The sequence below is a fragment of the Dama dama genome, chromosome 9 (genome assembly GCF_033118175.1).
Source record: "Dama dama isolate Ldn47 chromosome 9, ASM3311817v1, whole genome shotgun sequence".
Lineage (NCBI taxonomy): Eukaryota > Metazoa > Chordata > Mammalia > Artiodactyla > Cervidae > Dama > Dama dama.
Genome location: NC_083689.1, coordinates 72,668,539 through 72,684,071, shown reverse-complemented (window position 1 = coordinate 72,684,071; position 15,533 = coordinate 72,668,539). Strand labels below are relative to the sequence as shown.

General features: G+C 36.4%; 1 protein-coding gene across 4 annotated transcripts in view; it reads left to right on the top strand.

Annotated features, from left to right (window-relative positions):
• RNF145 (ring finger protein 145) overlaps positions 1 to 15,533 on the top strand; it is a 59,983-nt gene that overhangs the window by 30,212 nt on the left and 14,238 nt on the right. For all 4 annotated transcript variants that reach the window (XM_061151855.1, XM_061151853.1, XM_061151856.1 and 1 more), the window contains 3 exons: positions 6,493 to 6,728; positions 9,418 to 9,593; positions 14,077 to 14,217. In XM_061151855.1, the coding sequence (XP_061007838.1) occupies positions 6,493 to 6,728; positions 9,418 to 9,593; positions 14,077 to 14,217 (553 nt within the window). The remainder of the gene's footprint in view (positions 1 to 6,492; positions 6,729 to 9,417; positions 9,594 to 14,076; positions 14,218 to 15,533) is intronic.

Below are 15,533 nucleotides of genomic sequence, written 5' to 3'. Positions count from 1 at the left end.
TTCTTCACCACTGAGCCACCAGGGAAGCCCTAATATTTGTGATGCATTAGGTTAAATAAAATATATTGTTAATTTTACCTGTTTTTAAATTCATAAAGTGATGCTGCTGCTGCTGCTGCTGCTAAGTCGCTTCAGTCATGTCTGACTCTGTGCAACCCCATAGATGGCAGTCCACCAAGCTCCCCCATCCCTGGGAGTCTCCAGGCAAGAACACTGGAGTGGGTTACCATTTCCTTCTCCAATAAAATGATGCTACCAGAATATTAAACATTACATATATGGCTCATATTACAATTCTAATCTGATACAAAGGCCACTAGTGGGCTGGCTGGCTATTGAGTTTCTGACTGTGGAGTGAAAATGTCTTATGAGGTTTTCCTGTATCATCTAATCTCTGCAGGCAAAGAATGTTAGTTTCCTGTGGACTAGATGAGGGTCCCAAGAGTCAATGGAGTTTTCTTAGGTCCTTCCAATAGGGCCCTTAAAAAGATGAGAAGACTTCAACAGGCATTGTACTTCCAGATTCCCGGGAGCTAAGGAAAGAACCAAAAGCAGCCAGAGGAGGGTATATAACAAGCATGAAAGTCATGCAGATTAGAAAATCCATGATAATGGGAACAATCAGGAAAACACTTAAAAATGCCCATGAGAAAGGAGATCCATTTCAAATATCTCAACTTCAGAGAGTACCAGTACCATAGCATTGTAAGAAAATAGTCCAGGAAGAATGTTACACTTCTCTCCCTCTCCTTTCCTGCCTGCCTCAACTGTGCGGCAAGTCAGGAAGAATGCCACTGTGCTGGCAGAGAAAGAGGAAGAAGCTTGCCATAAGCTCTCTACTCCCTCTCAGAATTGCTGGTTTTCTGTGACCCCAAAGGAGGCCTCTTGCCCACAGTAGTAGATGTAATGGTCATCTGAATTTAAATTCACACATTCCTGTTCATTTTAGTTCACTGATTCCTAAAATGTTGATTTTCACTTTTGACAGCACCTGTTTGACCAAGTCTAATTTACCTTGATTCTTGGACCAAATAGTCCAGGTTCCTATCCAGTATTCTTTACAGCATCGAACTTGACTTTCACAACCAGACACATTCACAACTTAGCATCATTTCTGCTTTGGCCCAGCCTCTTCATTCTTTCTGGAGCTATTTCTCTGCTCTTCTGCAGTAGCATATTGGACACTTACAGACCTAAGGGACTCATCTTCCAGTTATATCTTTTTGCCTTTTCATACTGTTCATGGGGTTCTTGAGGCAAGAATACTGAAGTGGTTTGCCATTCCCTTCTCCAGTAGACCATGTTTTGTCAGAGCTTTCCACCATGACTCTTTTTCTTGGGTGGCCCTGCATGGTGGGCTCATAGCTTCATTGAGTTACATAGGTCTGGTTCCATCATTTCATGGCAAACAGAAGGGGAAAAAGTGGAAGCAGTGGTAGATTTCATTTTCTTGGGCTCCAAAATTACTGTGGTTGGTGACTTCAGCCATGAAATTAAAAGATACTTTCCTCTTGGAAAAAAAGCTATGACAAACCTAGATAGCCTATTAAAAAGCAGAGACATCACTTTGCCGACAAAGATCCGTCTAGTCAAAGCTATAGTTTTTCCAGTAGTCATGTATGGATGTGAGAGTTGAACCATAAAGAAGGTTAAGCGCCGAAGAATTGATGGTTTGAAACTGTGATGCTGGAGAAGACACTCGAGAGTCGCTTGGACAGCAAAGAGATCAAAGCAGTCCTGAATGAAATCAACCCTGAATATTTACTGGAAGGACTGATGCTGAAGCTGAAGCTCCAATACTTTGGCCACATGATGTGAAGAGCAGACTCATTGAAAAAGACCCTGATGCTGGGAAGGATTGAGGACGAGGAGAAGGGGGCGACAGAGAATGAGATGGTTGGATGGTATCATCAACGCAATGGACATGAGTTTCAGCAAATTCTAGGAAATAGTGAAGCTCAGGGAAGCCAGGCGTGCTGCAGTCCACGGGGTCACACAGAGTCGGACACCCTGAGCAACTGAACAACAACAGTGGGGGCCTCAGCTGGCAACCTTCAACTCTAAGGCAGAGCTTTGTTTGAGTCGACTTAGATTAGATTAGATCAGATTGTGCAAACCGTACTAGTTTAGAAAAGTTATGAAACTTGCCTTATAGGGGCAAGAGAACACTCAGCTTCAATGAGTGGCTTTTTAGGAGAGTAGAACACAAAAATAATGTTGCTTTATGACCATATCCCATGGCTGTATTCAATAGTGGTAACATCCAAATATTACCACATATTCAATAGTGGTACTATTTTCATCCAAGTATGAAAATATTTGCCTGATTCGAAAACTCGCAAAGTGTTTTCTTTGGTTCTGTGATGGATATGATTTAGTGTAAATCTGTATATTTCCCTAAATTTTTCCCATCGGTGCTTATGATAGTGTGTTCACCCAGCCAAAATTCAATTAACTGGAAATCCATAAATTATTAAGTAGCATTTTTTTCTTTAGACTTTGATTTTAAAGTAGCTTTCTACTCCTTTTCTTCCATTTCATTAATAAACTTTTAATGAAAAACTAAGTAATATGAATATGCCATTCTTCTAGGGTTATGGACTTCTTGGAGATAGTTCTTAAGGAATCCTAAAATCCAGAGTACATTGTGATTTTGTTTTCTTCAGAATTGTCAGCTGGAATAGGCATATCAAGTTGAACAACTTCCTATTCTTCCGGAGCTATCGGAAAGATTTCCACTAACAGTATGACTCCTTTCTTCTTTCACCTTAGTAAGAGAAGTGGTCTTCCCTTCAAGAGAATCATAGCATATGAGTCATACTCTTCTGTCAAAGAGGATAAATGAAGCCTCTAACTTCAGAGCTGAGAACTGAATGTGCTGGCCTAGACTTGTGGGAACTTTCAGAGCTTAGAGGAAGTGTGCATCATGCAGAACAAGGAACTTTAAATATCATAGCTATGAGTACAGTGAAAGTAAGACATGCCAAAATGAAAATTCATAAGTATTCCTGGTATTAAAGCACTTTGTCTTAAGTATTTTTTCAGAGTTTCAGCTAATTTTTTAATCAAAGACATATACTTACTTTTAAAAGTCAAGAAATAAACACAATTTTAAAAAATTATTGGGGATGATACCACAATATTATGATGAAAATCTACTCTTTCCTGTACTACCCCTCTCCTGTCAGGCATCGTTCCCCAGCGCTTCTCTCCTTTCAACTCACCATAATTTCTTCCCTGCTGTTTTCTCTTTTGTGCCTTTCTGGAAATCCTTTTAATTGGATAAGCTTTCTTCCACATTGAACCCCTAACTTTCTTTCTGTTCTATTTTCCTTTTTCTCTCTCTCTTTGTTTTTTGTTTTACTTTCTGAGGTTTCCCGACTTTTTTTTGTCATATATTTTTTTAATATTCTGTAGTTTGTTTTCTTTCTATTGGGACAGTCTTTTTAATTTCTTAGATTATTTACTTTGAAGCTTTCTTTTGCTCCTTGCATTCTTTCCATTTTCTCTGAGATTCTTTTTGTCTTTGTTTTGGTCTTGCCTTATATGGGACAGCAGTAGTTCTTAAGCCTGAATTAGAATCACCTGATTATTACGAAATATCCTCCTGTTGTCATTTGTTTTAAAGTGAATTATTAGCCAGTTGTAATCTCTTTAAGGCATACCAACTGGTGTTTTTCACAGTTGGTGTTCAGGTGGGACTGACCCTTATTGGGGGGACCTATATGTAAGTGTGCATATTTGTAGTCTTTTCCCTGGACTTGGGTCAGTTTCCTGAAGAAGAATCTATCTCCTGTAGGGGGGACTGGTGCCAGGGACAAGAGCTGAATGGCAGCAAGTGTGGCAGCAGTGTTGGGAGACCTGAGAGCTGTCATCTCTGTGGGCGCAGACTTCTAATCTGTCTTCACTTGGGCACTGCACCTCAGCTCGGCCCCGGGGGCAGTGTGCAGGAACTGTTCAGCCTTTTCAAAGAGCAAACTTCAGTCTTCCTGGGGTGGGGAAGGACTAGTGGCCTAATCGTTGTTTTCTATCCCTTAAAATTGTGTTGACTTATTAAGTGGCCTCTCTCCTCAGTTTTTTTCATTGTTATGGGTTTTTTCTTTTTTCATACATTTATGAATGTTTTTCTTGTGATTTGAGTATCAGTTCTTTAAAGACTAAAATTAATACTTTGTGGGAGAAAATACCACGTATGTTACATACAGTATAGTAGATTGTTAAGAAATTTTCAGCTTTGTATAAAAATGGTTGCCACTTTTGTATTCTTCTAACAATAATATGAATAGAACACAAAATATAAAAATGTTGATTTGAAATCAACATATTCCAGCAAAAAATTTAAAAATGGAATAAAGGATTAGTAAGGACTTCACTGGTGGTCCAGTGGTTAAGATTCTGCGCTTCCAGTGCAGGGGGTGTGGGTTCAATCCCTGCTCAGGGAAGTACCTCATGCTCTGCAGTGTGCCCCGCCCTCCACAAAAGCATGAATAAGATGGTAAAAAACATATATTTTGTTTTGCTTTTCATTGGCAAGAAGGAAGAGAATTTGACTAATTCTTAGTTTGGAAGAAAACGTGTTCAAGAGTTTCTGAGAAATTCTGAGAGGAGTAATGAGAGGAGACTTGTCCAGTCAATGAGATGGAATAGTGTGTACTGTCATCAGAGAAGATCACTGAAAAAAAAAAAAATAGCAAGTTCCAACACAGACACAAATACACTAATGATTTTGCAGTATACCAAAATGGCATTTCAAATTAATGAGAAAAGAATTGGTTGATTCCAGTAGCTAGTTTTGAGACAGCTAACTACACATCTGAAAAAGCAAACTTAGAGCTTTGCTTTTTATCTTCTTGTAAAACAATTGCCAAATATGTTAATTTTTTAATTAAAAAAAGAAAAAATAGGTGGTTACTTGTATAACCTTGAGTAGGGGGAGCCATGTAATTAACCATGGCACCGAAAGTAGAAACCGTTAAAAAGGTGGATAGATTTGACTCTTTATAATAAAAACTTCTATATTATAAGAGAAGAAAGTTACTAATATATTCCAATGACAGACAGGGAAAATACAATTATATGATAAAGGAGGTTAATATTTTGTTTAAACAATAGAAGTCTATGTATCTGAGTAGAATAAGCAAAGAATGTGAACAAACATTTTGTCAAAAATTGCAATTGCTTTTATATACTTACTGGTAATGTTCAGTGCTACTGGTGATGGACAAAAGACAAATTTAAAAAAATATTAGGAAATATTTCTGCCCTTCCTTTTCTTAAATTATTTTCACTGTTGGCAGATACGTGGAAAAAGGGGCGCCCTGTACACTGGGTGTTTTGTTTCTGTAGAGCAGTTGACATATGTTTCAAAAGCTTTAAACAAATGTTTCCTCTGACTCAGTAATCCCGCTTATAGGAATTTAGGCTAGAAAACATTAGGAAATGTCCTCCAAGTAGTTTGTACAAGGATGTCATAAATGTACAAGCTTATTCATAACAAAGCATTTTATAATTGTAAAATATTTGAAGGTAGTCAAGTGCTAATGTTGTCATATGTGTTCAGTTTTTTTAACTAAAAAAAAAAGCCCATATATATTTATGTATACACACACATACATGTATTTATTAGTATATTTATTAGTTAGGTATATGCATAATATGTTTTAAATGAAAAAAGCTGATTATATGTACATTATAATCTTCTTTACATAAGACATTGGTGTATAACCATGCATAGAATAAACTGCAAAGGTAATAAGTAATATGGAGAGCTCTTTTGGAGCACTGCCTAGCTTTCAGATAAAATACTACAGCTTTGCATGCAGTGTTCTGTGTAATAAACCCAAGACCTTAACAGTCCTAACTTGGGTGACAGGATTGTAGGAGATGGATTGTTGTTTTCCTTTTTACTTCTCTGTACTTCCTAACTTTCTATAATCATACACAATCCTCTGTAAGAATTTGTTGTTTAAACTTTTTGAGTTTCAGTTTTTCATTATTGAGCCATACGGGAAGGCTTGCATGGTCCTATAAAAGCAGTTAAAGATTGAAAACCTCAGAATAAGTCTTGTCACAGCATGATTTTAGACAAGTTATTGTATCTCTTGGGTTTTATACTTTCACCTCTAGACTAGAACAGTTAAATATTGAGGGCCTTTGTAAAAGGAGCTAAATGTATTTAGTTGTAACTGAATTATTGTAATATCGAATTAGAAATTTTAAAACATTTCCATATTATATATGCCATCTGGAGTGGGATACAGACCAGTGGATATTTGTGCTGCTTTTCTCAGATCAGCCCTGGGGAATTGGTGCTCAAAATTCATAGGATATGTGAACATTTAATTATGGTCAAGTGAAGTTAAAATTTGATTTAAAATATTATCTAAGAGATCCTAATTAGACTCCTTCAAAAGCTGTGTCATCATTATTATCGACAGTGTTTTTATTTTGTGGATACCAAATCTAAAATGCCTTCTACCCCCCTCATTTTAGGTCAGCTGGTGGTGTGTACGTTATGCTCCTGTGTCATGAAAACGAAGCAGATTTGGCTCTTTTCAGCTCACATGCTTCCTCTGCTAGCACGCCTCTGCCTTGTTCCTCTGGAGACAATTGTTATCATCAACAAATTTGCTATGATTTTTACTGGTCTGGAAGTTCTCTATTTTCTTGGGTCTAACCTTCTAGTACCTTATAATCTTGCCAAGTCTGCATACAGAGAGTTGGTTCAGGTAAGACTGTAGATAAAATTCTACATAAATATTAAGTACATTAAAGATTTAGTTCACTTTTATTTCACAGTCATGGTTGTGGTAACATTATGTTTGACACTTGGAAAATAGTAACTATTTTCAACATAATTAGGAGCATCTGACATTCCTAAGTTCTGTTGAGAAGCAGTAAAGTGAAGTAAGTTCATCTGGATGCAGTCAGGGTGAGTTTTCACTCTGCTGCTGCTGTTTACTAGCTGTGTAACCTAGGGTTAATCACTTACGTTCACTTATCTGAAAGATAGAACTAAAATAACTCTTGTAGCTAGCATGTAGGGTAGCCATTAGATTTGAATGAGTTCAGTGCCAGGCAGATGACGTTTGGTGGTAACTGCTGTAACAAAGACAAGAGTGATAGAGAATTGAATATGTAGAGGTCAGTTCCTGGTTTTTTTCCTGATATAGTCCTGCTGTGACTAATGTATTTTCCTTACGTTTATTTATTTAAACCAAGACATTAAGTAATTCTGGGCCGTGATATGACAGATTTCATTTAGATGTGGTGCTTGGACTGATTTTGCCAACATAATGTGCTTCTGTCTCTCCTACTTTTTTCAGTCTTTGCTCTCAGACGGATTATTTCCAGTCACAAGCAGTTGGTATTCAGGAAAGAAATAGTTGTATTTAATTTAATCAGTAAGTTTCAGTATATAGAATAGCTCTTAAAATTGACATTGGTATGAAGAGAGTATTAAAATGGGTATTCTCTTCTGCCTCTTTACTATGTACATGACCTTAAGATACAGGAAGCTTTCAGACTAACCATACTGATACTGCTAAGTGAGTCCTGTCCTTATTGTTGTGGCCCCAAAGGCAGATTTCCCAGGAAAATTCTGTGAGCTCTTGACCTTAGCCTGATTCTCCTGATTTCTTCATCTTCCATAACGATCAGCTTGAGCAACTTTTCCTGAAAGTAGATCTTCCAAAGAAGATAAAAATCATTTTTTTTTCACAGTCTCATTAAAGAGGTTCTTCATGGGGTTTGTTGTATTCAGAGTGAAGATGACACATATATGTATTTTTTATTTGAATTCAATCTTGTGGTGCTACCCTAGTTTGTAAGGAGCAGTAGATATTCAGTAAATATTGCTTGGATACTCATTGTTTATTTAATTACCCTAAGGACAAAGCCTCTGTTTTACAGTGTCATGTTTACCTTCTTGTTTGTCATAACGTTCATGTATCACTAAGCGTCATAGTTGGAAATAAAATACAGGTTATGAAATTCATGACCTAGAAAGAATTGGATAGGCAAGAAATAGAAACTGTCAGATAATTTAGTGGTCTTTTCCTTGAATGGAAAGGAGAAAAAGTACTGTGCCTCTCAGTAATCAGTTTGCTGCAAATAAATAATTTTGCAGCAAGCTAGACACTTTGTTTACTTTCATTATCTTCCAAGTGAGGAAAAATAGGGGTTACTCTTGATTCAGTTTTAGAAAAAGCATTTGATTTACAGATGAAAAAGTTTAGAATAATCTGCAAGTCAGTATATTTTCATTTAAGGTCTTTTTGGTTATTGAAACATTCTGGAATCACATTGAGCCTTCTAGCAAGACTGTTGGCTGCTTAGGTTGGAGTTTGTAATCTACCTGGCAGAACTCTGTTGTGTTACCAGGATCTGGTCCCCGTCTTGGTAACTCCAGAAACTTGGTAACCATCTGTACTCTTAGGCTGAATCAGGTTATGAGAATTCCTTCTTATCAATCTCATATGAGATTGTTTTATAAACTAGACAGCTAATTTATTAACTTACAGTAACTTAGTAAACTTTTTTTAGGTATACCTTTTTTCCTGGTGTTAATGCACTTGGCAAACCAAATCATTTGAGAAATGTTCTTTGATAAATATACAGTAGGAGCAAGGGGAATTAATTTATCTGGGGGAAAATACTTTCTAAACTGTCTTTGCTGCAAAAGAGAGTTAACTTCTCCAGTGATTATTCTATCTTCCATCAAACTACTTCTCATCCATGGCATTCCTGAATAAACTCTGGAAGATTCTTGTCTATTTCCCTTCTTCCTAGCCCCTCAAGCAGTATTGCATTGTTCACACTATGCTGTGTTCTATGTTCCATCGCTTAATCGCATCTAGTTCTTTGCGCCCCATGAACTGTATGTAGCCCGCCAGGCTCCTCTGTTCATGGAATCTTCCAAGCAGGAATACTGGACTGGGTTGCCATTTCCTATTCCAGGGGATCTCCTTGACCCAGGGATGGAACCCAAGTCTCTGCTGTCTCCTGTACTGGCAGGCAGATTCTTGAGCACTGTGCCACCTGGGAAGCCCATTGTTCACACTAGTTCTGCTAATTTTGATTCGACGTAAGTTTGCCAAACTTCTTCAAACTGCCTGTGATGTAGTTTTCCTCCAAATGTGACTCTATTTTGACATTATTCCTGAACTGTTAGGGCAGTTTGCTGTTGCCATTTGATGAGTGTGTGTCAACTGCTAATAATAATGTAAAATTAGTAGATTAAAAAAGACTTGCTATTTTCTGATTGTATGCATAGAGCTAACTTTGGAGGAATTTATCTGAATATGTAAGAAAAGAAAAGCAATTCAGTTTTTAAGTACTGCAGGTTAAACACTTTTGTGTTTAAATGTGTTTATTGAAGTGATAAAAGATGTTTTCCTGTCTTATTTTCTTACTCAGGTAGTGGAGGTGTATGGCCTTCTAGCCTTGGGAATGTCCCTGTGGAATCAGCTGGTAGTCCCTGTATTGTTCATGGTTTTCTGGCTCGTCTTATTTGCTCTTCAGATTTACTCCTACTTCAGTACTCGAGATCAGCCTGCCTCACGAGAGAGGCTTCTTTTCCTTTTCCTGACAAGGTAATTAATTAGAGCGTATGACACTATATATAGCTTTAGGAAGAGAAAACTTTGATCCAGGAATAGTAAGTGTTGCAAATTAACTTTTGTCAGTCTTTTTATAGTGTTTCATGTGTAATTAAAATGGGATTTTCCCTCAGCAGATGCTTAGGTCTCGCAGTGCAAGGAAGTGATAATACAATAATGTTGGTTTATTTGGCCACACTGTGGACCATAGTACAGCAAATGATTTGTGGAAAGGGATGTCACAAATTGTAAAAATGTTTTTTCGATTTCATGTTAAACTATTGGAAAAAAAATACGTTCTAAAAATAGCTATTACTTTTATTGAGTATTTAATATGTAAATGGACACACCAGACCACATTACCTGCCTCCTGAAAAACCTGTATGGAGGACAAGAAGCTACAGTTAGAACTGGACATGGAACAACGGACTGGTTCCAAATTGGGAAAGGAGTATGTCAAGGCTGTATATTGGTTCACCCTGCTTATTTAACTTATATGCAGAGTACATCATATGAAATGCTGGGCTGGATGACTCAAAGTCTGGAATCAAGATTGGTGGGAGGAATATCAACAACCTCAGACATGCAGAAATAATACCACTTTAATGGTGGAAAGTAAAGAGGAACTAAAGAACCTCTTGGTGAAGGTGAAAGAAGAGAATGAAAGAGCTGACTTAGAACTCAACATTCAAAAAACAAAGATCATGGCATTGGGGTCTCATCACTTCATTGCAAATAGATGGGGAAAAAGTGGAAACAGTGTCAGATTTCATTTTCTTGGGCTCCAGAATCAATGCAGATCCATGATATTAAAAGATCCTTGCTCCTTAGAAGAATAGCTATGACAAACCTACACAGTGTTTTAAAAAGCAGAAACATTGCTTTGCTGACAAAGGTCCATATGGTCAAAGCTATGGTTTTTCCAGTAGTCATGTATGGATGTGAGAGTTGGACCATAAAGAAGGCTGAGCACCGAAGAATTGATGCTTTTGAATTAGGGTGCTGGAGAAGACTCTTTGACAGTCCCTTGGACAGCGAGGAGATCAAACCAGTCAGTCCTGAATATTCATTGGAAGGACTGATGCTGAAGCTGAACCCGAATGCTTTGGTCACCTGATGCAAAGAGCTGACTCATTGGAAAAGACCCTGACGCTGAGAAAGATTGAAGGCAGGAGCAGAAGGGGACGACAGGATGAGATGGTTGGATGGCATCCCCAACTCGATGGACATGAATTTGAGCAAGCTCTGGGAGCTGTTGATGGACAGGGAAGCCAGGTGTGCTGCAGTCCATGGGGTCGCAAAGAATCAGACATGCCTTAGTGACTGAACAACAACAGTATGTGCCAGCCACACTATTAAACAGTTACTCACACTTGCTTTTATAGCAGCCCTCCAAGAAAGGTGCTTTTATTCTCATTACCATTTTAGAGCTGAGGAAACTGTACCAAGAATAACTTGCCCCAGGTGACAGTGCCAGAAGAAGGGGTTTTGACGTTCAAACCCCATCTGAGTCCAAATCCTATGACTGCGTATACACTTTCACTACACCTTTTTTTTTTTTTTTTGAGCCATACTGCTCAGCTTGTGGGATCTTGGTTCCCCAACCAGGAAGTGAACCTGCACCCTGGGCAGGGAAAGCACAGAATTCTAACTACTGGACCGCCAAGGAATTCCCTGCCCCGTTATTTTTGATGTTTTCCTTCATTATTGAGATAGAGTCAAATAATGATAAAATGAGTATATCATAGTACTTTGCTGTTTAATTGAAAGGAATTCTAACACTTGTTTTTGTTTTTTTTTTAACACTTGGTTTTTAAGGTAAATTATTTTTTAAAAATCTTCAGTCTTTAGAGTCCGTTTTCCACCTGTCTGTGAGCTTATCTAGACGTTTGTCCTTTACTGAATTTTCCACCTTAAGCCCTCAGAATCTGGCAGATGGGTCTACATCTTCGTTCCCTGACTCTTTACAAGGAAACACTTTAAAAGGCAAGAAAGAAACTCCTCCTGGGAAGTAAATACAGGCGAATACAAGTTTTGAATTTTAGTTAATAGAGCCACTGTTTCCCAGCCATCCAAAATGATGGCGTACTGTGCACTAAGTGGTATCGGGGAGGAGAAGCTTAGGACATATTTATTCTCTTTAAGGAGCAGGTTACTTGTTAAGATTGAAAACATTACAAAGTTAAATGACAATGTAGATGACATGGGGTGATACCTATTTTGACAAATAAAATAACTTACTGGTACTGAGTCAGATTTTGTGCTGAGACTTTTAATTAGAAAGTAGCTTCTATAACATGGTATAAATTGATATCAAATATGTTTTAATGGCCAGCATGTTATTAAGTTGCACTGTTACTTGTTTTTAAGTATTATGGAAATTTTATGCAGAGTTTTAAAATGATCCAGAAAGTAAGTGAATTTAAAGGGAAAGAGAGATACATAGTTCTGTGGTTAGGATAACCTAAATGTGGGCTGGGATTGGTCTTGTTTTAAACCAGATTATTATCCATTGTGAAGCACGATCAAATGAAGCATAGTATAGTGTAAGAGGCTTAACAAATCGAAAAGCTGTGAATGCGTTCGAGCTTATGGAGTAAGAGAATAATGCTGAGATTTTAGGTGAGGCTTAGACATCTTGCCAAATAATTTTCTTCTCTATTCCTTTTCCATACATAGGATAGATTTCTGCTTCTCAGTATAAGAATGTTTTAATTTGTAATAGAGAAGTTCCTGTGTGGTTCTTTAACGTGTATCCCTGTAAGCCTTGTTCTTTGTACTTCTCGATGGTCTTATGTGCCAGTTTGTGTGTGTGTGTTGCCTTGTCAAAGAACAAGTTAACTTACAAAAAGGATCTCAACACAATACCCTGACTAAAACAAACCAACAAAACATAGCAAACAAACTGAAAAGCAAAAAGAAGGGATTTTTTTGCAGTCAGGAAATAGAAACTAAAATCAATAAAATGTCTCATTGACAAGAGAAGGGAAGAAAAATTTTATAAATTTCCCGACCTCTTTCACTTCCCCAAAACTAGGTTGAAACCTTTTGTGTTCTTTAGTATACTGTTTTGAAAAATGGCACCACACTCTTTTTTAAAGTAAGACTGAAAGAATGTGCTCCTCTTGAAAATGTAATTAAATTGTACTGTTTGGGTGTAAAAGATTTCTTTAAATATAGATGGACACAAGAAAAAATAAACTGTATGAACATTCAGTAAAATTTTCAGACTTTTCCAATGGGAATGAAGTAAAATTTTTAGTGTTATTTTTAGTCATGATCCTCATATTTTTAAATTACTGGGCAATTTGTTGAAACATGTTACATAATGATTTTTCTGAGAAAAATATCAAACATTGCAGAAATTAGATTTATAAGAATGCCATAAAATTGTTTATTCTTTAGCTGTGAACTGTCATATCAGCTCCTAATGGAAAAACAAAAAAAATTTTTTTTCTGCATCATAATGCACACTGATCTACATGAAATTAGATGTTTTCACATAAAAAGTAACTTTAAAAGCAGTTGTGTAAATGTAGCAGAGGCAAGGAGCTACATAGTGAAGGGCAGATACTGATTTGCCTGAATGAATTCCTCATCAGTGCAAATGAAATTCTTCACTGAAATTTTAAAACTTGAGATACTGTGCTTTGAACCTTTTTTATTAGTTGCTTTGTAAATGCTAAATCCAAATTAATGGTACATTAATTTGTTACATATATTTGCAAAATACTTGTTAAATTATTTTCTAATGTGTTCAATGAAAGTATTGAATGTATTTCTATAAAACATGAAAGTATTTTCAAGGTTTAGTGTAAGTCCAGTTCTCCTTATTAAAAATTGGTATTAAAATTATTTTTAAATGGTCTTAGGCTGTCTTCTTGGACATAACTTTTGAAGTAACCCAGAAAAAGAATGCATTTTACCTAAACATAAGTTCAAGTGTAAAGCACCAGTACTATGGAAGCCACTGTTGGAGTGAGAGGTGTTGGCAGCTGCGGTGTCGACAGGCCCTGTAACAGGATGATCAAAGAAGGCGTTTTGATGAGTAACCACATTAGCAGTACAGCCTGATCAATTTGAACAGCCAAAACTTTTCAGAAGGAAAAATGGGCAACCATAGAGTTTCCTTTGAATATTATCAGTATTTAATTAAATATTTCTTAAGCTTTGAACAAGGTTTAGGGCCTTCAAGTTTTACTACCTTTGGAGGAGATGATAGATAAATAAAAATAAAAGACTGTTTCAGATTCGGTGCTATATACTAAATATTTGCCAAAGAGAAAATGAGGTTAGGATAATAATGAGAATGGATTTAAATTATTTTAACAGAGTGGTTAGGTGATCTCATCTCAGTTTTGGGTGTTTTCATTGAGGGTCAGATCAAACTTTGTGGTTATTTAAAGGCCTAAGATGTTTTAACTTTAGGTAAACAATTTTTATCTGTCAATATTCCCCCCCGCCTTTTTTTTTCTAGTATTGCTGAATGCTGCAGCACTCCTTACTCACTTTTGGGTTTGGTCTTCACGGTTTCTTTTGTTGCCTTGGGTGTTCTGACACTCTGCAAGTTTTACTTGCAGGGTTACCGAGCTTTCATGAATGATCCTGCCATGAATCGGTAAGTTCTTTGCTCCGAACAGCTCTAGAAATTTAAATCTTACCTAACTTAAAGAAATAATGATGAATTTCTTTGTTGATAAATTTTAGAGGAAATGGAATTTTGAGGACTTTTTTGGGGGGAAATGGTTGCTATATTTGGGCTAACATGCTATTAAAAAAAAAACCCTAAATTTCTGTGTATAAAAATTGTATTTTTATTGTATATACATAACATGTATATTAGATACTTTCCTATCTTAGATTTATTTAAGAGATTTTTGATAGCTTTTTCCCATTCTGAATTTGTGTCACTCTGCTAAAATCAGATTTCTATATTGGATATTCCCTTAAAGATTTTTTTTTTTATGTTTGAACATAATTTTTATACCAATTGAAGTTTCAAAAGGCACATTAATGAGGATGCAGAATAGTTATTCCATTTGTTACTAAATCACTGAGATCAGGTAATAGGAAACTATCTTTAGAACTTGTCACGATTCCTGTTATCTTAATTAATATAGAGGTTTCCCGATTTTATTTATTTAAGTTTACATAACCTCTTGAAGTATTTAAATCTTTATGGTGTATTTCAGAAATAGTGGATGCTGAGTACCTTGTAAATTGAGAGGATATTTTTATTTTGTTGTATATTAGTTTTTTGATGACAGAAAAGAAAAAAACCTATGCTCCATAATTTTCCTGCCAGTCCCAGCTAATACCTTTATAATGGAAAGAGGGGCTGGGAACAAGAAAGAAAAATAATTCTTGTTTAAGTTCACAAAATTCATACCATTCAAAGAGCACTAAAGGGAAAGTGACAACTTTCTCCTCCTACTTCTCATTTCCTCTCCACAAAGATAACAGCTATAAGTGGTTATTTTAAAATTTTTTAAAAGGGAAAAGTATATATATATATTTTTTCTTTTCCACATACTATACACATTGTTCTATACCTTATTTTGTCACTCAGTATGGGTTAGATAGGTTTTCTATATTTTGTTTTTATGTCAGCACATTCAGATACATCTCATTCTTTTTGATGAATGCATATTATTACAAAAATAATGTATCTCTCTTTTTTTTTGCTATTTAAATAATGCTACTGTCAGTATCTTTGTTCATGTCTCTTTTTTTAAGACCCTTACATAGGAAAATTTTAAACCAAAAAAGTTGAGAAAATAGTAAAGTGAACCCCCATGTATGTACCTAGCACCCGTCTCCAGTGATGTGGCCAGGGTCATGTGCTCTGTATCCCATCCATTCCACCTGTTTTTTCCCGTAACCTAACTGCATTTGTTTGGAGCAAATTCCAGATACAGTATTATTTTACCTCTG